This window comes from Triticum aestivum, chromosome 5A (genome assembly GCF_018294505.1).
Source record: "Triticum aestivum cultivar Chinese Spring chromosome 5A, IWGSC CS RefSeq v2.1, whole genome shotgun sequence".
In the NCBI taxonomy this organism is placed as follows: Eukaryota; Viridiplantae; Streptophyta; class Magnoliopsida; order Poales; family Poaceae; genus Triticum; species Triticum aestivum.
The window spans coordinates 458754440-458777532 of NC_057806.1; the positions used below are offsets into that span (position 1 = coordinate 458754440).

At 44.5% G+C, this 23093-nt stretch overlaps 1 protein-coding gene across 1 annotated transcript; it reads right to left on the bottom strand.

Moving 5' to 3' along the window:
- Positions 1-2252: 2252 nt before the first annotated feature.
- Positions 2253-4695, bottom strand: LOC123107171 (serine carboxypeptidase 1). Its single transcript, XM_044529176.1, has 8 exons — positions 4299-4695; positions 4111-4218; positions 3465-3739; positions 3120-3377; positions 2871-2977; positions 2685-2771; positions 2491-2596; positions 2253-2408 (listed from the first exon to the last, which is right to left on the bottom strand). The coding sequence occupies exons 1-8, from the start codon at positions 4693-4695 to the stop codon at positions 2253-2255; spliced, it is 1494 nt and encodes a 497-aa protein (XP_044385111.1).
- Between the last annotated feature and the right edge of the window lie 18398 nt (positions 4696-23093).

Below are 23093 nucleotides of genomic sequence, written 5' to 3' on the forward strand. Positions count from 1 at the left end.
GGGAGGATTTTACTGCACTGTGATGAGGGAGAATGGGTGCATCAGAGAAAACTAGGGACAACACGACCAGGGGCCTAGCAGCTACCATGGGACACACAATGAAGAAGAAACACAAAGATTACATGCACATTAGGTTTCAAGTATGGTGTTGGAAGATATGTGAGCGACAACGCAAGACCGAAGATGGTGAACGTGATCGTGATGGTAAGGCCGTGCGATGCTGGGCAATGACTTTGGGACTTTGTTTCATGGCTTGGTTGATCAGGATAGACCCAACATATCTCCCGAGCACTTGCTTGCGAGGAGGCTGGAGGACGAGCAACAACATAGGAACGACATACCAAGGTGCACCATTATGACCACATACTCTTCTTTAATAGTAAAGATTCTTTTTTAGTCATGTAAGAATTATGCTCCACTTTCATTGATGAAACTGGGACACCTGTCCCTTCTCCCTCCTCCCCCCAAAACTGACATGGTATTGGCTTATTGAGCGAGGTAATAACAACAAAAAGGCAGGAAAGATTCCAAAAAAGAAAAAAATGATTTCCTCTTATATTCGAAAACGTGCAAATTTCTTGAAATGCTAAGATTCTAAATTTCAAGAAAAATCTAGAAACATATTAAAAATCTCCCCAAAAATTATAAATTTATAATAATAATTCAAACCTATAAAGAAGAATGTTTTTGAACAGTCACTGGGGTGGGGTGGGGGGAGCTTTACCACATGAATATATTACCACTCAAGCAATAATGGTATCCATTACATGAGAGCATCAAGGGGTGGGGGTGGGGGTGGGGGGTGGGGGGTGGGGGAGGATAAGAATAACAACCAAGACTTGGCAACATACTTTTTGCTAAGTTTTAAAACCGACCAATCCCAAGGGAGAATGTGAAGACAAGATCAATTTTATACAAAAAATCTAACCCCTTGCGAACATTTTCTTAAAAAATCCAAAATTTAGAAAAAAAAACAGTTATTTTCTCTTTACAATGCCCATAACTTGGTGGGAAATTCTTAAGAAATTTAAGGGGCACCCAAGCTCCATTTTCCCTAAGGCTTGGATGTGAACACGAAGCCCTAGCTAGTGGCTTCATGATGGGAAACCAATTATGTTGATCTTGAGGTTTGGTTAGTTTGGATCACACTCAACCATCTCTGGGAGGTGCCATGCCGGTCTGGTCGGGCCCTAATGTCTAACATATAGTTTATACTATATAAATGTTGGGAAACATGACAACCCTTGTGATTGTCATTTTGTTAATGTACATGATGAGTACCTCGCATTGACATGTGCCCATGTGAGGACACACACACCCCACGTGACACAACAAAGGTAACCCTGAGTAGTGATGCGTGCATTTAGCATAGTGTTACATCATCTTGTTTATGCGTCAACCATGATAATCGTGATCCATCTTCCTATCGGGCTGGTTTCATGGTACGATCATGCAATTCATATACTCCTTGGCATGAGTGGTTACCCTAACGTATGGAATATGGTGACCTTGGTGGTGGCTAGTGCATCGGTGAGCATCATTGTCCTATGTGACTGCAAAAAGGGGATGACAATCTTCTAATATGTCTCGATGGAGTTGCCACAACTAGTTCTGGCTATGACCGGGCATAGGTGTGTTGTTGTGCCCATGTGGTCCATAAATAGATCGTGTGATTTGGTGTGCAAGCATCTTGGATCCACTGGCTAGATCAATGGCGTCATTGGCTATATGTGTCGGCTCAGCGTCCTTGGATTGCATGGTTAGAAGCAAAGGATCCCATGCCATCACATCTTGGTAACATGTGCTTGGCTAGTGATCCCTTAAAGTTTCTCTCGATGTTACGGTTGACAAGGGATGAGTATTGTGGTTGTGCAGGTTCAAGGAGCGAGTGGAGCTTACTAGCTATGGTGGCTTTGCACCATTGATGAGATGTCTTATGTACCTTTTCAGGTCTGCTGAGGGTATCCTCTCCCCTACTTATTTGAGTTATCGGGGAAATAATCAACGGTAGACATAATTTATGTTTATCTTTATTCAAATCTTGTAATAAATTCGTTCAAAAGAAATCCATGTCCACTAGGACAACCATTCTCAACAGTAAATAACTGGATACAAGTATATTAACTAAACCACACATTAAGCAAACAAATGTTCCAAGAGATTGAAAAACTGTGGCAACTCCATCCACATTGTAGGCAGCACTTGTCATGAAGCTTGGCCTCTCACGGATGGAGATTTATGGGCACCATGAATCACTGCTGTTCTACGTAAGGTGGGAGCACCCCTTGCAGGAAGGAGCTCAACATCACCAATGCCCTCTCAGGCTGGAAGGATGGAACCATATGGCCAGCTCCCCTGACAGATAGGAATGTGAATCCCCCGGCGTACTGCTGAACATATCCTCCCACCTGAAAGTGCAACCATCCGTGTCAGAAACCACCAGTTTCAAGGTGATCTAAGATGAATGCTAGTTTCCACAACAGGGTTTACCTCCTCCTTCGCTGTCCATGGGCGCCATGGAGTGGTCACAGAGAGGGCCATGTCTTGGATTGAATACCTCGTCGCCGGCAGCGGGCACACAGAATCGAAATCACCACTGAAACATGCAGGCTGTTTTATTACTACACTAGACTACTTTTGAAGTTGCTGAGAATATTTGATTGTACAAATTTGTAATTTGTTACCTGAATATCCAAATCGGAAGCTTGCTTTCGATCAGCCATGTCATGGTTGGCAGCATGGACATTGGCGCATCTGTCCAGTTCAAGTTTCTGCATGCATGTAGAAATCACATGAGTTACATATGTGTGGGTGAAATTGATAACCGATTAATTGGTGTATATACATCAGCTCTAGTTTGAGGATCTTACGCGCAGCCTGTCCACGTTGTCGGTCTAGCGTGGAAAGCCATCTGCACCGCTGGATCATTGAGGTAGGCATACGTAGGATAATAACTGCACGGATCATACCCAGGTAACTGGAATTTGAAGAGGAAAAAACAATGGTTAGCTGTTTGAACTAGTTCTTAACTTTTTATTTTATTTTTGAAACGTATATAAGAATGTTGTCCATTTTTTCTCCCGTTTTGATAAGAAATGTAACAAGAAATGTTGACTTACGTAGCCACTGGGGTACCGGGTTCCATTCGGTGCGTCAATGCAGACCGGAGCGTATATGTTGTAGACATCAATGTAGCCAGGGTCGAACGCCACAGCAGCTCCGCTGCACACAGAATCTGTAAATGTACCATTCAAGTTATCGAAGTCACAGTTCTTGGTGATATTGGCGTAGACCTCGTCGGACATCACCACGTGGGTCCAGAAGTAGTCAACCACCCCCTTAATATTCCTGTTCGCGTCAAGGTACGGATTTCCCACCTTCAATATATAGAAGACATGATCCAAGTTAGAAAACGAAAAATTGTACAATGTTTCATCGAAGTAGATCTAGTTAGTTTAACGTACCAAGATGCCCTGAAGGTTTATGACGGTTCTGTTATTGTATGTGTTGTGGAGCAGGATGGTGGCGGCGAGCTCCGGCACGTAGTGTCCGGCATAGCTCTCCCCGGAGATGTAGAAGGCCCGGTCCTTGTACTCCGGAAACCTCTCCAGCCATTTCACGAGAAACACGTAGGCGTTATCGGCGGTTCTCTCGTCTCCGCTGAGATCGTAGTCGGAAGACGTGTTCGAGTAGGAATATCCCACTCCAGCGGGCGACTCAAGGAAGATCACGTTAGCCACTTCCATGTTCACAAGCAAACTATTAGTTTTAATTTGATTTATTTGTCCATCTTCCAGTGATACAAGGCAGGACAAATTCAAAAATTAAGGACGATGATCTTTTTACATGGCATTTGCGAACGCGTGGCATTTGCGAACATGCATTTGCGAACGTTCCCGCCACACATGGCATTTGCGAACGCGTGGGATGGCATATTTAGTGTTAGGGATGGTTGCACTTTTTCAGAAAAGCATGACAATTCTTTATTTTTAGTTCAATTGTATCGTGTTGCTCTGGGGGCTTTCACTGGGATCTCACCCCCAGCAAACGTCAGCCATTTAACATTACCGAAGATTGACGAATACAGGAAGCCATGGGTTACTGACTTACCGTTGTTCCAGGCGTTCGCGTTTCTGCTGAGAGTTTTGTTGTCCTCGGTTACACGGAACGGGCCGAGCTCTTGCATTGCGCCGAATCCGAGCGACGAGCATCCCGGTCCTGTATATGCAAGTGTGAGTACTGTCCTAGAGAAATTTCTACTAGACATGTTCAGTTATCAACACATGGATCATTTTGACCTCCGTTGAGCCACAGGACCAGTGGCTTGTCCGAGGCACCGGAAGGCGATTCGACGAGGTAGTAGAAGAGCGCGCGGCCGTTCTCCGCATCGACGTTCACGTACCCGCCATACTGGTCGAAGTCGACGCCCTCCGGCTGCCCGGGCAACGCCGTGATCTTGTCGGCGGCCTTCATGGAGCTCTGGTCAGAGACAGTGCTCTCCGTACTCAGGCTGCTGGCAACCCTGTCAGCTATGTTACGCACTCGGAACGTGTCAGTGCTGCTGGCGCTGTTCTTCCTAGACGAGATGAACCTTTTGAGCTGAGCCTCCTGGGACTGGGAGTGGGAGGCATTGGCGTGCAGCTGCAGTGCAGCCAGGCAGAGGACAAACAGGGAGAATGAAGAGATGGTCTTCATCTTTGGTGAGTCTGAGATGTGAGATATCAGTTGCATGCATGGTTTATATTGGCGAAGGAAGAAGGGAAGAGAACACTCTGAACCAAGGAGCATTGGATTCTTCGCTGTATAAATTTCGGGTGCAAACAGCGTTGCAGGCTTGCAGCTGTGCCTGTGCGCTTGTATGTGTATGTTCTTTTTTCCTCTATCTAAAACGTTGAGGCCTCCTTTGGTTTGGAGGAATTTTAGAGGATAGGATTCTTATAAGATTTTTTACTTTAGAGCCCTTTGGTTCATAGGAATAGATTCCTATTCCTATATAGGATTGGTTCCTATCCTCCACATTTCATAGGAAAATAAAAATGAGCCTAGACTCAATGGAAAAATTCCTTTGGTGTCAACCAAATGACATCTCGTTTCCTATTTTTACTCATAGAATTTGAGATACATGCCATCTCATTTTCTACAAAATTCCTATTCCTATGATAATCATATTCTATGAACCAAAAGAGGCCTGAGAGGATCACAGCTTCTTTGCTCCGTGGAAACGGTCATATGATTGGTAGAATTGACGTTCGGCCGGGCATTGAGAGCGAAGGGTGGTGATTAGGACGTTTTTTCCCGTGCAGTGTAGGATTTTAGACGGTTTTTATCTTCACACCTCTTGTTTGGAGCAACGATTTGGACGGTAACCAATAGCGTTTCGTGTATGTATTGTGTGCTCCCGGCACAGGTATATGCTTTGGTGAGATGTACGACATGAAGGAGATTTCCCTTCAGTGTATGGGAGTGCCAAATGGAAGTCTAGGGTTCATTTCTTTTGTTTTTCATTTGTGGCCAAAGTCTAAGGCTATTTTCAATGCGATACTAAGCTTCACAACCTCTGATACCCCAGCGGTTTTCGCTCCCCTTTCTCTTCTCCACCCAATGGCGAAATTTACATGCTTTTCTCGTTTCATTCACAAGGAGCTGGATGACAAGAAACTCTCATGTCCAGTTTTGCAGGAGAGGTGGAAACTAAGGAAGAACCATAGACAATAAACCCGAAAGAACCAGATTTCGCAAACAACATAGATGAAGAATGAAAGAAATGCACCGGCGCGGCCTTCGGCAAGGCGACCCCCTGTCGCCGCTTCTCTTCATCCTTGCGATTCATCCCATCCATCACCTGCTCAAAGCGGCTAAAGAAGATCTCGTCATTACGCCGGTGCTAGGCAGGGAGATCAAATTTAGGGTTAGCTTATACGCGGACGACGCCATCATTTTTGCAAACCCCATCAAGGAGGAGATCGACTATCTAATGGACATGCTAGAGAGCTTCGGCGACGCCACGGGCCTGAAGATAAACAATGCCAAATCCATGGCGACTCTGATTTGCTGCAACGCCATCGACCTCAACACGGTGCTGCAGTCTTTTGGGGGCCCGACCACGCAATTCCCAATCAGATACTTAGGGCTCCCCCTCACGATTGGCCGGCTTCGACTGGTTCATCTTTAGTTCATCCTAGATCGAATTAGGGCTAGGCTAGCTGGCTGGAAAGGAAAAATGCTCTCCATCGCCGGGCGCAGGGTACTCGGCAGATGCGTCCTCACCGCCATGCCAACGTTCGCGCTTACGGCGCTTCAAGTCCCCGCGAAACTGCTGAAAGAAATCGACAAGTGTAGACGTCGCTTCCTCTGGGGTCGCGATCAGGAACTCTCTGGTGGCAGCTGCAAAGTAAATTGGGACGGGTCTGCTCCTCGATCGAGCACGGAGGGCTTGGCATCCTAGATCTGACAAAGTTCAGCCGTGCCCTTAGCCTTCGCTGGCTTTGGCACGCCTGGAAAAGCCCGGAGCGGCCGTGGGCGGGGACGGAGCCACCTTGTGACGCCTCTGATCGCGCCCTCTTCAGTGCGGCCACAACGGTGACCATTGGCAATGGTCAGATGGCTATCTTCTGGCACTCAGCTTGGCTTGACTCGATTCCGCTGAAGCTCCTCCACCCCATCGTCTACAAGCACTCAAGACGAAAGAACAGATCAGTTGCACATGCACTCTCCGAAGACCGCTGGATTGCAGACCTGGCGCACGGCGACGCCAGCTCAATTGTACAGGATGTGCTCACTCTGCATAGACGGCTGCACCCACACCACCTCGCTCTCCGGGCAGTACACTGCTCGATCAACCTATTGCGCCCAGTTCCAAGGCTCTTTGCAAACTCTGTTTCGTGAGCTGATTTGGAACACTTGGGCGCCTGCAAAACTGAAGATCTTTGCCTGGCTGCTTCACCAGGACCGCCTCTGGTCCAATGATAGGTTGCAGCGTCGGGGTTGGCCAAACAGCTACTTCTGTCAGCTATGCCTCCGTAACCTAGAAAGCTTCGAGCATCTGTTTTGGCATTGCCACTTCGCAACAACAACCTGGAATGCCCTTTCTACCCGGCAGTGCTGTCACGCCCTGGGTCAGGCAACTTGGATCGGCAACCACAACTCTCTGTACAAGATCAAAGCAATGACCGAAGCTACGCCGTCAAAACACAGGAAGGCAATCAAGGCTCTTGCGATGCTTGCCCTGTGGGAGACCTGGCAGGAGAGAAACCACTGCGTTTTTAGGGCAAAAGAGGCCAAGGTGGAAGACGTGCTTCTCGCGATCAGAAGAGGGCTAATCCTCTGGCAACAAGCCGGCATCAATTTCTTTCAGAGCCCCTTCGGGGACCCGTCGGGAGAGTAGGCTAGCTGTTTGTGCCATGGGCACTTTGTTTTCTCTGATTTCTTCTTCCTTTATCCTTGATCTCCGGATCCCCGCCTTGTCACTTTGTCATATGCTCCCTGCTTAATATCAATGAAACACCAGCCTAGGATGGCCCTTCAAAAAAAATAATGAAAGAAAAAATCATGCCAAGGCAATACTGGACCCGCTTGAACCCGCTGCCAGTAAAATGCCCATACGAAGTCAACTTATTCGATTAGAGATATAGAATCCAATGATACGGGGGCTCTCTCCTCCCTTGTCTGCTATACCGGCAACAAGAGAACATGGGAGTCCTTGGGTTTTGCATCCAGGTTGTATGTACGGATAGGTTTAGGGTTTCGAGGTGCGACGCAAGGTGTGGGTGATGACACTGCGTCGATAAGAGTTGCTACATCTTCCACCCCACATTGGCGCGATGTCGAGCTAGCAGCATAGTTTTCTCTCAGGTCAGTCCAACCGACGAGATTGGAGTTCTTAGGTGTGGTAACAGGGTAGCGGTGGTGACCAAACCAGTGTGATTTTGTCTTTTGAATCTTCCTCCACCAAAACGATGTTTTCTCTACTGTCGTCCTTTGATCTAGGAGTTCATATAGGAGTTGTCCGGCATTTGTTGTCTCTAGTAGAGGTGTCCGCGAAAAGAGGTCGAGGTGGCTCCTCCACATGGTTGGAGGCCTTTTGGTGGCGGATCCACATTCTTCAGTGATGACGTCGTTGTACATGACAAATTTGGGGCCTGAGTTGCACGAGGTTGTTCCCCAAGTAACTAGCCATAGTGAGATGTGCTCCGGCAATGACCGTGGGTGCTTTCTTTGGATCTCAAATCTTTGACGTGATGGTGTAGCGACGACTGTTCGGAAGTGGATCTACCTTCTATTCCTCCGGTTTGCGCTACCCGACAGTGCAGATTGAAAGAAGGCGACGGCTTTGTTCAATAATCCACCCCTTAGGAATCTAGATGTTATTTTCTTTTTATTGTGTGCGTGTGTGTTATTGTTGTTGTTGTTGTTGTTGTTGTTGTTGTGTTCTTTGGGCCCCTAATTTTGCCCAGCCTCATGGGCAATAAGAGCTAAAGTCTCCTTATCATAGTCACTATAACTCATACCCACCATTCTTACGAATGATCATGCCCTCATGAAGAGACAATTGTTTGCGTACTGACCAAGATAGGCGCAACGAGGGCATATTTTACATTGCTTGTTTAGCCTGTGGAAAAACGATAAGATAAGATCAACCATCCATAGGGAAAGACGATCTCAACATGCAATCATGGATGGGAGAACAGGTTTGCTACTTACATTCAATCAATATTTTAGAACTATATAAAATCCAAACAATAAATCATATACTTTTAGTTTCAATTCTCATATTATTGATCCAAATATTCATGTTCCAATCTTATCAAAATATATTGCAACCAATTCCCGTAACAATGGACGGGGTATCATCTAGTAATGGAAGGCAAGGCGATGATGTTCCGCAATTCTCGCAATAAGGCACAATATTTATATTTATTTAAGATCTTGTCATAAATTCATTGAAAAGAAATCCATGTCCGCTAGGACAAACCATTCTCAATAGTAATCAGATACAAGTAAATCTTAAGCCACACATTAAGCAAATGAACATTCCAAAGGATTAAAAAAACTATGGCAACTTCGTCCACAACACTTGTCATGAAGTTCGCATTAACCAAGACCTCTCATGGACGGAGTTTTATGGCCGTCAAGAATCACTGCTATTTGAAAAAAAATTCTTATAAGACCCGGTCGTACGCAATGGATCGTGAGACCCTCTCCAGCGGGCGACAACTGGCGATCCGAATCTCAACGCCACTTATCTAGTAATTGCGGGAAACCCTCTCCGTTATCCTCTCAGGCTCGCTCGCCGCAGCAGCCGCCGCCGGCTCCATTGTTTTCCACCGCTATCCACAACCGTGTTCCAAGGCGTCCTGGCAGCTCTCTCTTGAGGTGCAACTCCTCTGCCCGTTTCTCCGGCTAGCTCGCCGCGGCCGCTGCGACCTCACCCGTTGTTCTACGTAAGGTGGGACCATCCCATTCAGGAATGATCTCAACATAACCAATGCCCTCTCAGGCTGGAAGGATGGAACCAGATGGCCAGCTCCCCTCACAGATAGGAATGTGAATCCCCCAACATACTGCTGAACATATCCTCCCAGCTGCAAGTGCAACCATACGTGTAAAAAACAATACTTTCGAGGCGATCCAGTGAAGATGAATGCTAGTGTACATGCTAGGGAATTTATTTACCTCCTCCTTTGCTGTCCATGGACGCCATGGGGTGGTCACAGAGAGGCCAAGGTCCTGGTCTCCTGGATAGAGTACCTCGTCCCCGGAAGCGAGCACACAGTACCGGGATCGGGACATGACTGAGGCGGCCTTTCATCACTTTGCGGCGATCATTGGCACCACGGACACGCGCGAACACTCACTAGACCTTGATGCTATCGACCCTCGCTCCTTCGACCTCTCCTCCCTGGACCAGCCCTTCACCGAGGACGAGGTCTGGAACGCCATCAAGAAACTACCCACCGGTAAATCACCGGGCCCTGATGGATTCGTGGCCGAGTTTCTTCGCTCCTGTTGGGCTATGGTGAAGGACGACTTCATGGACGCCTTTGCCAAGCTCTACCGCATGGATGGGAAAGGCTTTCAATGCCTCAATAAGGCGTTCGTCACACTGCTCCCCAAACGCGCGGACGACGCTTCGCTTGGCGATTTCAGACCGATCAGCCTCATCCATCTTGTGGCCAAGCTTGTCGTGAAAGTCCTCTTTCTCAGGCTCGCCCCGAGGCTCAATGAGCTAGTCTTCCCAAGCCAGAGCGCTTTCATTTCTGAAAGAAGCATCCACGACAATTTCATGCTTGTGCAGCAAACACCGAGATACCTACATAGATCGAAGGAGAACAAGGTATTCCTCAAGCTCTACATCGCCCGCGCGTTTGATGCTGTCTCTTGGCCATTCCTCCTCGAGGTCATGCACCACCTTGGCTTCGGTAGGCGCTGGTGTGAATGGATATCTATCCTCGTGGCCACCGGTTCGACTCGCGTCCTCCTCAACGGCGTCTCAGGCCGTCACATCTACCATGCAAAAGGGCTCCGTCAGGGCGACCCCGTGTCCCCTATGCTCTTCACCCTGGTCATCAACGCCCTGAACTCGCTTATGCTTCATGTCATGTCGACCGGGCTCCTCAGACGGCTCAGCCCCAACCTCGCCGCCCCCAGCATATCCCTCTACACCGACGACGTCACCATCTTCTGCACCCGAGCATAGATCAGTTGCTCGTGGTTAGGGCCATCCTTCAGGTCTTCGGGCATGCTTCCGGGCTTCACACTAACTTTGACAAGTGCTCTGCCTCCCCCATCCACTACACTGACGCTGAGACCGCAAATGTAAAGGCCATTCTGTCCTGCCCTCTGACTCAGTTCCCCATGCCATACCTCGGACTTCCTCTTTCCATGTGCAAGGTGCCCGCGTCAGCTCTGTAGCCCTTCGTGGACCGCATGGTTAAGAAGTTCTCCACCTGGCGCACCTCCATGCTCTCTAGGAGAGAGCGGATGGCCCTCATCCGTCACGTGCTCTCCGCGATGCCTACCCACATGTTGATGGCATTGGCGATCTGCCAACCCGTGCTCAAACGCATCAACCGCATCATCCGCAACTTCCTGTGGCATGGTCGCTGAGATGCCAATGGTGGTCATTGCTTGGTCAACTAGCAGCGGGTGTGTAGACCACTCGAGTACGGCGGCCTTGGAGTTCTGGACTTGCACTGCTTTGGTATAGCGCTTCGCACGCGCTGGCAATGGCTGCAGCGCACCGATCCCTCTCATCCGTGGATTCACCTACAACTCCCAAATGACCCGGAGGCTCGCGCCATATTTCGTGCATCCACATATTGGTGCCTGGGAGATGGATGCTCCTCCCTCTTCTGGGAAGACCACTGGCTCGACGACCAATCCATCGCGGACATCGCGCCTCATATCATCCCGCTTGTGCCCCGCCGACGATCCCGGACCTGCACCGTGGCCGGCGGACTCTTTGACCGCGCCAGGATCAAGCACATCCAGGCCACCCTCACGCCACATGCCATGGTGGAGTACATCGATCGCAGGCACCGGCTTCAGCAATTCATGCTCTCCGATCAGCCGGATCGCCTTCGTTGGCACTAGGCCAAGAGCGCGATCTACTCCGCCAAATCCTGCTACGCGGCTCTCTTCACTGGTTCCATGCGCGCTCCACACTGGAAGCTCACCTAGCGGAGCTGGGCGCCCTTACTGGTCAAGTTCTTCGTCTGGCTTGCTCTCCAAGACAGATACTGGACGGCGGCTCGCCTGGCTCAACACGGTCTCCACTACACCACGTGCCTATTCTGCGACCAGGAGACTGAGACTATGGAGCACATTCTCATCGGCTGCCCATTCTCACGTCAGGTGTGGCACGACTGGTTCACTTGGTGCTACCCTCAGGCCCTTGCCCTGACGCCCAACGTGCGCTCCCTAGACTGGAGGCATGACATGACATCCACGACTCCGGCAGCCCACCGAAAGGGGATCACCTCGCTCATTATCCTGGTTGTGTGGCTCATTTGGAAGCACCGGAACTCTTGCGTCTTCGATGGCACCCCCCTCCACCTCACGACTTCTCCATGACATCAAGGTGGAATAACGTTCTTGGGCCAAGGCGGGGGCCAATGGTCCCGCCACTCTTACACTGTAGCTTCCTAGGGCCGTTTGGGGCTGAGCACACCCATCCTCCCTCATGCTCGCACTAGGATCTTCGCCTTCCCTCATGTGTATGTAGTGTCCTAGTGCTCCTACCCCAATTCATTGTAACTCTACTCTCCTCCCTATTAATGAATGATACACATGCTTGCGTATTCGTGAAAAAAATCTATGGTTCAAGGGACTCCAAGTACAATCTACACCGACTCGTTTTCTTCCTCTGCTACTAAGAGTCGGTAATGACCTAATCATAACTGTTAATGCATCTTCATAGTTGTCCCTGGGTGATCATAGGGTGATTTCTTTTATTTTGTACTATGTTTCCAACAAACCATTGGTTGGCCATGTCTTTGGATCTAGAGAGGAGCATGCCTTGCATCTTCAGAGGTGGCTCCACGCCTCCCTCGACACTAGGCATGTGCAGAATAGGTGCGTGGAGGTCTTGAGCTAAGGGGAGAGGTGCTTAGCTAGGTGCTCTTCCATAAAGAGGGATGCTCTCCATTGTCTATGGTGTCCGTAATCGCAGAGGCAAAGAGTGCTAGATCCAAGTGATACGTCTCCAACGTATCTATAATTTTGATTGCTCCATGCTATATTATCTACTGTTTTGGACATTATTGGGCTTTATTATCCACTTTTATATTATTTTTGGGACTAACCTATTAACCGGAGGCCCGGCCCAGAATTGCTGTTTTTGTGTGTGCCTATTTTAGGGTTTCGAAGAAAAGGAATATCAAACGGAGTCCAAACGGAATGAAACCTTCGGTGATACGTCTCCGTCGTATCTATAATTTTTGATTGGTCCATGCCAATATTCTACAACTTTCATATACTTTTGGCAACTTTTTATACTATTTTTGGGACTAACATATTCATCCAGTGCCGAGTGCCAGTTCTTGTTTGTTGCATGTTTTTTGTTTCACAGAATATCCATATCAAACGGAGTCCAAACGGGATAAAAACTGATAGAGATTTTTTTGGAATATATATGATTTTTGGGAAGAAAAATCCACGCGAGCCGGTGCCCGAGGTGGCCACAAGGCAGGGGGCGCGCCTCTGACCCTCGTGGGCCATCCATAAGGTAGTTGATGCCCTTCTTTCGCCGCAAGAAAGCTAATATCCGGATAGAGATCGTGTTAAAATTTCAGCCCAATCGGAGTTACAGATCTCCGGGAATATAAGAAACGGTGAAAGGGAAGAATTTGGGAACGCAGAAACGGAGAGAGACAGAGAGACAGGTCCAATCTCGGAGGGGCTCTCGCCCCTCCCATGCCATGGAGGCCAAGGACCAGAGGGGAAACCCTTCTCCCATCTAGGGAGGAGGTCAAGGAAGAAGAAGACGAAGGGCCCCCCCTCTCCCCTTCTTTTCCGGTGGCGCCGGAACGCTGCCGTGGCCATCACATCATCACCGCGATCTAAACCAACACCTCTGCCATCTTCACCAACATCTCCATCACCTTCCCCCCCTCTATCTACAGCGGTCCACTCTCCCGCAACCCATTGTACCCTATACTTGAACATGGTGCTTTATGCTTCATATTATTATCCAATGATGTGTTACCATCCTATGATGTCTGAGTAGATTTTCGTTGTCCTATCAGTGGTTGATGAATTGCTATGATTGATTTAATTTTATTGTGGTTATGTTGCCGTCCTTTGGTGCCCATCATATGATTGCGCGCGTGGATCACACCCTAAGGTTAGTTGTATGTTGATAGGACTATGTATTGGAGGGCAAGAGTGACAGAAGCTTCAACCTAGCATAGAAATCGATGCATACGGGATTGAAGGGGGACCAATATATCTTAATGCTATGGTTGGGTTTTTCCTTAATGAACGTTAGTAGTTGCGGATGCTTGCTAATGGTTCCAATCATAAGTGCATAGAATTCCAAGTAAGCGATGACATGCTAGCAGTGGCCTCTCCCACATAATACTTGCTATCGGTCTAGTAAAGTAGTCAATTGCTTAGGGGCAATTTTGCAACTCCTACCACCACTTTTCCACACTCGCTATATTTACTTTATTGCTTCTTTACTTACAACAACCCCTACTTTTTATTTACTTTCTCTTTATTATCTTGCAAACCTATCCAACAACACCTATAAAGTACTTCTAGTTTCATAATTGTTCTAGGTAAAGCGAACATCAAGCATGCGTAGAGTTGTATCGGTGGTCAATAGAACTTGAGGGAATATTTGTTCTACCTTTAGCTCCTCGTTGGGTTCGACACTCTTACTTATCGAAAACTGTTGCGATCCCCTATACTTGTGGGTTATCATTCGGGAACATGATTTTCTTACCGAACATGATCCAGGAGACTTGGACCCTACGTCAACAAACAAAGGAGGATGCCACGAGGTAGGGGGTGCGCCTACCCCCCAGGCGCGCCCTCCACCCTCGTGGGCCCCCTGTTGCTCCACCGACGTACTCCTTCCTCCTATATATACCTACGTACCCCCAAACGATCATATACGGAGCCAAAACCCTAATTCCACCGCCGTAACTTTATGTATCCACGAGATCCCATCTTGGGGCCTGTTTCGGAGCTCCATCGGAGGGGGCATCCATCACAGAGGGCTTCTACATCAACACCATAGCCTCTCCGATGAAGTGTGAGTAGTTTACCTCAGACCTTCGGGTCCATAGTTATTAGCTAGATGGCTTCTTCTCTCTTTTTGGATCTCAATACAATGTTCTCCCCCTCTCTTGTTGAGATCTATTCGATATAATCTTCTTTTTGTGGTGTGTTTGTTGAGACCGATGAATTGTGGGTTTATGATCAAGATTATCTATGAACAATATTTGAGTCTTCTCTGAATTCTTTTATGTATGATTGGTTATCTTTGCAAGTCTCTTCGAATTATCAGTTTGGTTGGGCCTACTAGATTGATCTTTCTTGCAATGGGAGAAGTGCTTAGCTTTCGGTTCAATCTTGCGGTGTCCTTTCCCAGTGACAATAGGGTCAGCAAGGCACGTATTGTATTGTTGCCATCGAGGATAACAAGATGTTTTTTTTATCATATTGCATGAATTTATCCCTCTACATCATGTCATCTTGCTTAAGGCGTTACTTTGTTTTCATGAACTTAATACTCTAGATGCATGCTGGATAGTGGTCGATGAGTGGAGTAATAGTAGTAGATGCAGGCAGGAGTCGGTCTACTTGTCTCGGACGTGATGCCTATATACATGATCATACCTAGATATTCTCATAACTATGCTCAATTCTGTCAATTGCTCAACAGTAATTCGTTCACCCACCGTAAAATACTTATGCTCTTGAGAGAAGCCACTAGTGAAACCTATGGCCCCCGGGTCTATCTTCATCATATTAATCTTCCAATACTTAGTTATTTTCCTTTGCTTTTTTTCTTTTCTTTTATTTTACTTTGCATCTTTATCACAAAAATACCAAAAATATTATCTTATCATATCTATCAGATCTCACTCTCGTAAGTGACCGTGAAGGGATTGACAACCCCTTATCGCGTTGGTTGCGAGGAGTTATTTGTTTTGTGCAGGTACGAGGGACTTGCGTGCAGCCTCCTACTGGATTGATACCTTGGTTCTCAAAAACTAAGGGAAATACTTACGCTACTTTGCTGCATCATCCTTTCCTCTTCAAGGAAATCCAACATAGTGCTCAAGAGGTAGCAAGAAGAATTTCTGGCGCCGTTGCCGGGGAGGTTCGCGCAAGTCAAGATTTGACTCCCGACAACGAGCCATTTCTGGCGCCGTTGCCGGGGAGTATACGCAAAAGTCAATATACCAAGTACCCATCACAACCCTTATCTCCTGCATTACATTAGTTGCCATTTGCCTCTCGTTTTCCTCTTCCCCACTTCACCCTTGCCGTTTTATTTGCCCCCTCTCTCTATCCTCCCTTTCTTTCCCTATTTGCCTCCTTTTGCTAGTTCCCCGTTTTCTTGTCGTTATGGCGAGTCCTCTATCTTCTCCGTTGTCTCCCGAGAATGAAGTTCTAAATTTTAAGCAAAGCGAGGGAGAAAATCTAAAAGACGCTTGGTATAGAATTTGCAATGCTCAAAATGGATCTACCAGGAAGCAATCTACTTCCGTTCTTCTTCGCAATTTTTATGTAGGCATTACTCCTTGGCATATCCTTGATACCATTACCGGATAGAATTTCTTGGGTAGCCATACTTTTGATTCTTACAATGCTATGATAGATTTGTCTGGCTCGCCACCTCTTTTGGTTAATGGAACTATGTTAACTTTGAAGCATGTAATGCAAAAACTTGAAATTATTGAAAATAAAGTTGCTACTGTTGAGTTAATTGAAAATTTCGATAAAAAGATCCACAACCAAATTACCCAATATGGATCTAAAGTAGGAGTAACTTTGAAAAATATTAAAGAGAAGGAACCTGTAGTTAATGAAAGAATAAATCATGATTCCATTAGAATCGATAAACTTGAGGGTATCATTACCAACTTGGGAACTGCTTTTTCTTCCGTAAAGAATACTCCAAGTCCTCCAACTAAAATTGCCAAGCTTATGTATGTTCCTAAAAATAAAGGTGAATCCTCTAGCAAAGAAACTGCGGATCTCAAATCTATAAGTGTTCACCCTAATCTTTTTGCTATCATTAAGGAACCATTTGCTGCCAATGATTTTTTCGATCTTGTGCCTAAAAGTTTGATAATCAATAAAAATAAAGAAATTCCTAAGGACGGTAGATGCATCATTGAAGAATTGCCGACCAAAGATGGCAATACCTAGACCTATCCTTGCTTTTTATGCCTAGCTAGGGGCGTTAGACGATAGCGCTTGTTGGGAGGAAACCCAATTTTATTTTTATTCCTTGCTTTTTGCTCCTGTTTAGTAATAAATAATTTATATAGCCTCTGTTTTGGTTGTGTTTTTTGTGTTTAATTAGTGTTTGTGCCAAGTAGAACCGTTGGGAAGACTTGGGGAAAGTCTTGATATCTTGCTGTAAAAAACAGAAACTTTAGCGCTCATGAGAACTGCTGCCATTTTTATTTGGAAAGTGATATTTAGTTAATTATTTTTTCATATGATTAATAGATAAATTCCTCACTTCCAGAAATTTATTTTAGAATTTTTGGGGTTCCAGATCTTGCGCTAGCTACAGATTACTACAGACTGTTCTGTTTTTGACAGATTCTGTTTTTCATGTGTTGTTTGCTTATTTTGATGAATCTATGGCTAGTAAAATAGTTTATAAACCATAGATAAGTTGGAATACAGTAGGTTTGACACCAATATAAATAAATAATGAGTTCATTACAGTACCTTGAAGTGGTCTTTTGTTTTCTTTCGCTAACGGAGCTCACGAGATTTTCTTCTTTAAGTTTTGTGTTGTGAAGTTTTCAAGTTTTGGGTGAAGATTTGATGGATTATGGAACAAGGAGTTGCAAGAGCCTAAACTTGGGGATGCCCATGGCACCCCCAATATAATCTAAGGACACCTAAAATCCAAAGCTTGGGGATGCTCCGGAAGGCATCCCCTCTTTCGTCTACTTCTATCGGTAACTTTACTTGGAGCTATATTTTTATTCACCACATGATATGTGTTTTGCTTGGAGCGTCTTGTATGATTTGAGTCTTTGATTTTTAGTTTACCACAATCATCCTTGCTGTACACACCTTTTGAGAGAGCCATACATGATTTGGAATTTGTTAGAATACTCTATGTGCTTCGCTTATATCATTTGAGTTATATAGTTTTGCTCTAGTACTTCACTTATATTTTTTTAGAGCACGGTGGTGGAATTGTTTTATAGAAACTATTGATCCCTCATGCTTCACTTAGATTATTTTGAGAGTCTTAAATAGCATGGTAATTTGCTTAAATAATCCTAATATGCTTGGTATTCAAGAATAGTAAAAACTTTCTTATGAGTGTGTTGAATGCTACGAGAAGTTTGATGCTTGATAATTGTTTTGAGATATGAAGATGGTGATATTAAAGTTGTTCTAGTTGAGTAGTTGTGAATTTGAGAAATACTTATGTTAAAGTTTGTGATTCCCATAGCATGCACGTATGGTGAACCGTTATATGATGAAGTCGGAACATGATTTATTTATTGATTGTCTTCCTTATGAGTGGCGGTCGGGGACGAGCGATGGTCTTTTTCTACGAATCTATCCCCCTTGGAGCATGCGCGTAATACTTTGCTTTGATAAATTGTAGATTTTTGCAATAAGTATATGAGTTCTTTATGACTAATGTTGAGTCCATGGATTATACGCACTTTTCTTCCTTCCACCATTGCTAGCCTCTGTAATACCGCGCACCTTTCGCCGGTATCATACACCCACCATATACCTTCCTCAAAACAGCCACCGTACCTACCTATTATGGCATTTCGACAACCATTCCGAGATATATTGCCATGCAACTTTCCACCATTCCATTTATTATGACACACGTCATCATTGTCATATTGCTTAGCATGATCATGTAGTTGACATCATAATTGTGGCAAAGCCACCATTCATAATTCTTTCATACATGTCACTCTTGATTCATTGCCTATCTCGGTACACCGCCGGAGGCATTCATATAGAGTCATATTTTGTTCTAAGTATCGAGTTGTAATTGTTGAGTTGTAAGAAAATAAAAGTGTGATGATCATCATTATTAGAGCATTGTCCCAGTGAGGAAAGGATGATGGATACTATGATTCCCCCACAAGTTGGGATGAGACTCCGGACAAAAAAAGAAAGAAAGAAAAGAGGCCATAAAAAAGAGAAAGGCCCAAATAAAAAAATGAGAGAAAAAGAGAGAACGGACAATGTTACTATCCTTTTACCACACTTGTGCTTTAAAGTAGCACCATGATATTCATGATAGAGAGTCTCCTATGTTGTCACTTTCATATACTAGTGGGAATTTTCATTATAGAACTTGGCTTGTATATTCCAATGATGGGCTTCCTCAAAATGCCCTAGGTCTTCATGAGCAAGCAAGTTGGATGCACACCCACTTAGTTTGTTTTTGAGCTTTCATACACTTATAGCTCGAGTGCTTCCGTTGCATGGCAATCCCTACTCACTCACACTGATATCTATTGATGGGCATCTCCATAGCCCGTTGATACGCCTAGTTGATGTGAGACTATCTTCTCCTTTTTGTCTCCTCCACAACCACCATTCTATTCCACATATAGTGTTATATCCATGGCTCACGCTCATGTATTGCGTGAAGATTGAAGAAGTTTGAGAATGTCAAAAGTATGAAACAATTGCTTGGCTTGTCATCGGGGTTGTGCATGATTTAAATACTTTGTGTGGTGAATATAGAGCATAGCCAGACTATATGATTTTGTAGGGATAACTTTCTTTGGTCATGTTATTTTGAGAAGACATGATTGCTTTGTTAGTATGCTTGAAGTATTATTATTTTTATGTCAATATTAAACTTTTATCTTGAATCTTTCGGATCTGAATATTCATACCACAATTAAGAAGAATTACATTGAAATTATGCCAAGTAGCATTCCACATCAAAAATTCTGTCTTTTTATCATTTACCTACTCGAGGACGAGCAGGAATTAAGCTTGGGGATGCTTGATACGTCTCCAATGTATCTATAATTTTTGATTGCTGCATGCTATATTATCTACTGTTTTGGACATTATTGGGCTTTATTATCCACTTTTATATTATTTTTGGGACTAACCTATTAACCGGAGGCCCAGCCCAGAATTGCTATTTTTTTTGTCTATTTAGGGTTTCGAAGAAAAGGAATATCAAATGGAGTCCAAACGGAATGAAACCTTTGGGAACGTGATTTTCTCCCCGAACATGATCCAGGAGACTTGGACCCTATGACACATCTCCGTCGTATCTACTTTTCCAAACACTTTTACCCTTGTTTTGGACTCTAACTTGTATGATTTGAATGGAACTAACCCGGACTGACGCTGTTTTCAGCAGAATTGCCATGATGTTGTTTTATGTGCAGAAAACAAAAGTTCTCGGAATGACCTGAAACTCCACGGAATATCTTACAATAAATAATAAAAAATCCTCGCCAAAGATGAAGACCTGGGGGCTCACACCCTTCTCACGAGGGTGGTGGGCGCCCCCTACCTCGTGGGCTCCCTGGAGACCCCCCGACTCCAACTCCAACTCTATATAACTGCTTTCGGGGAGAAAAAAAAATAAGGGAGCAGAAATCATCGCGTTTTACGATATAGAGCCGCCGCCAAGCCCTAAAACCTCTCAGGAGGGCTGATCTGGAGTCCATTCGGGGCTCCGGAGAGGGGGATTTGTCGTCGTCGTCATCATCAACCACCTCCATCACCAATTTCATGATGCTCACTGCCGTGCGTGAGTAATTCCATCGTAGGCTTGCTGGACAGTGATGGGTTGGATGAGATTTACCATGTAATCGAGTTAGTTTTGTTAGGGTTTGATCCCTAGTATCCACTATGTTCTGAGATTGATGTTGCTATGACTTTGCTATGCTTAATGCTTGTCACTAGGGCCCGAGTGCCAAGATTTCAGATCTGAACCTATTATGTTTTCATCAATATATGAGAGTTCTAGATCCTATCTTGCAAGTCTATAGTCACCTATTATGTGTTATGATCCGTTAACCCCGAAGTGACAATAATCAGGATACTTACCGATGATGATCGTAGTTTGAGGAGTTCATGTATTCACTATGTGCTAATGCTTTGTTCTAGTTCTCTATTAAAAGGAGGCCTTAATATCCCTTAGTTACCATTAGGACCCCGCTGCCACGGGAGGGTAGGACAAAAGATGTCATGCAAGTTCTTTTCCATAAGCACGTATGACTATATTCGGAATACATGCCTACATTACATTGACGAATTGGAGCTAGTTCCGTGTCACCCTATGTTATGACTGTTACATGATGAACCGATCCGACATAATTATCCATCATTGATCCAATGCCTACGAGCTTTCCATATACTGGTTTACGCTTATTTACTTTCCCGTTGCTATTGTTACAATCACTACAAAATACCAAAAAACATTACTTTGGTTTCATTACTCTTTTGTTACCGTTACCATCACTATCATATTACTTTGCTACTAAACACTTTGCTGCAGATACTAAGTTTCCAGGTGTGGTTGAATTGACAACTCAGCTGCTAATACTTGAGAATATTCTTTGTCTCCCCTTGCGTCGAATCAATAAATTTGGGTTCAATGCTCTACCCTCGAAAGATGTTGCGATCCCCTATACTTGTGGGTTATCAAGACTAATTTCTAGCGCCGTTGCCGGGGAGCATAGCTCTATTCTTTGAGTCACTTGGGATTTATATTTGCTGGTCACTATGAAGAATTTGAAATACACTAAGACAACAATTTATCCCTCAACTACGAGGGGAGGTAAGGAACTGCCATCTAGCTCTGCACTTGATTCACATTCTGTTATGAGTAAGCTTGCGACACCTAAACCTGCTTCTGTTATTCTTTCTGATATGTCGCATGTTATTGATGATGCTACTTCTGCTATACATGATACTTATGATAAAACTACTTATATGCTGATACTACTATGCCACTTAGTGATTTTCTCGAGGAACGACTTGCTAGGGCTAGAGAGATTGAAAATATTGAATCTAATTATGAAGATGAAAGTGATGATGAAGAATCACTTGTTATTCCTGAGGGTTATTTATTTGATCAAGATGCTTCTTTAGCTATTTTAGCTTGCAAAGATAGATATGAACTCAAAAGGTTATTAGCTAAATGGAATAAGCAATCTCTAAATGCTAGGATGAGACCTGACCCTGTTTTTGCTACTTCACCTATCTGTGTTGCTGATAAGGATTATGAATTCTCTGTTGATCCTAATATAATTACTTTGGTTGAATCTGATCCTTTTCATGGCTATGAATCTGAAACTGTTGTAGCACATCTTACTAAATTAAATGATATAGCCACCCTGTTCACTAATGATGAGAGATCTCGCTACTTTTATATCCTTAAAATATTTTCATTCTCATTAAAGGGTGATGCTAAGATATGGTTTAATTCTCTTCATCCTGGTTGTGTGCGTAGTCCCCAGGATATGATCTATTACTTCTCAGCTAAATATTTCCCTGCTCATAAGAAACAAGCTGCTTTAAAGGAAATATACAACTTTGTGCAAATTAAAGAAGAGAGTCTCCCACAAGCTTGGGGGAGGCTTCTCAAGTTACTTAATGCTTTACCTGATCATCCTCTTAAGAAAAATGAAATACTTGATATCTTTTATAATGGACTAACCGATGCTTCCAGAGATTACCTGGATAGTTGTGTTGGTTCTCTTTTCAGGGAAAGAACACCGGATGAAGCTGAAATCTTATTGAATAATATGTTGACAAATGAAAATAATTGGGCACCTCCTGAGCCAGCTCCTGCTCCAATTAATGATCATATTCCTAAACCAACTCTGAAGAAGAGAGGTATTCTATTTCTCAGTCCTGAAGATATGCAAGAGGCAAAGAAATCTATGAAAGAAAAAGGTATTAAAGCTGAAGATGTTAACAATTTACCTCCCATTGAAGAAATACATGGTCTTAATTTACCGCGTGCTGAAGAAACATATGATCTTAATCCTTTATTTATTGAAGAACCTCCAGACCTCGATAACCCGACACAGGTAGTAAAGGTAAATTCTCTCTATAGATATGATAAAGCTGAAATCCCTCCTACTAAAATTGCTAGTCAATGCTTGGATGAATTTGATAATTTTATGTTTAAGCAAGAAGACTTCAATGCTTATTTTTGTAGACAATTAAAACAAGATGCTGATATGATTAAATACTTGGGTGATTATATGGCTAATATTAGAGGTGAACTTAAACTTGTTAGCAAACATGCTTCTATGGTTACCACTCAAGTAGAACAAGTACTTAAAGCTCAAAAATAATTGCTCAATGAGATGAATAGTAAGAAAAATGATTATTCTGTTAAAGTGGCTACTAGAACTGGTAGT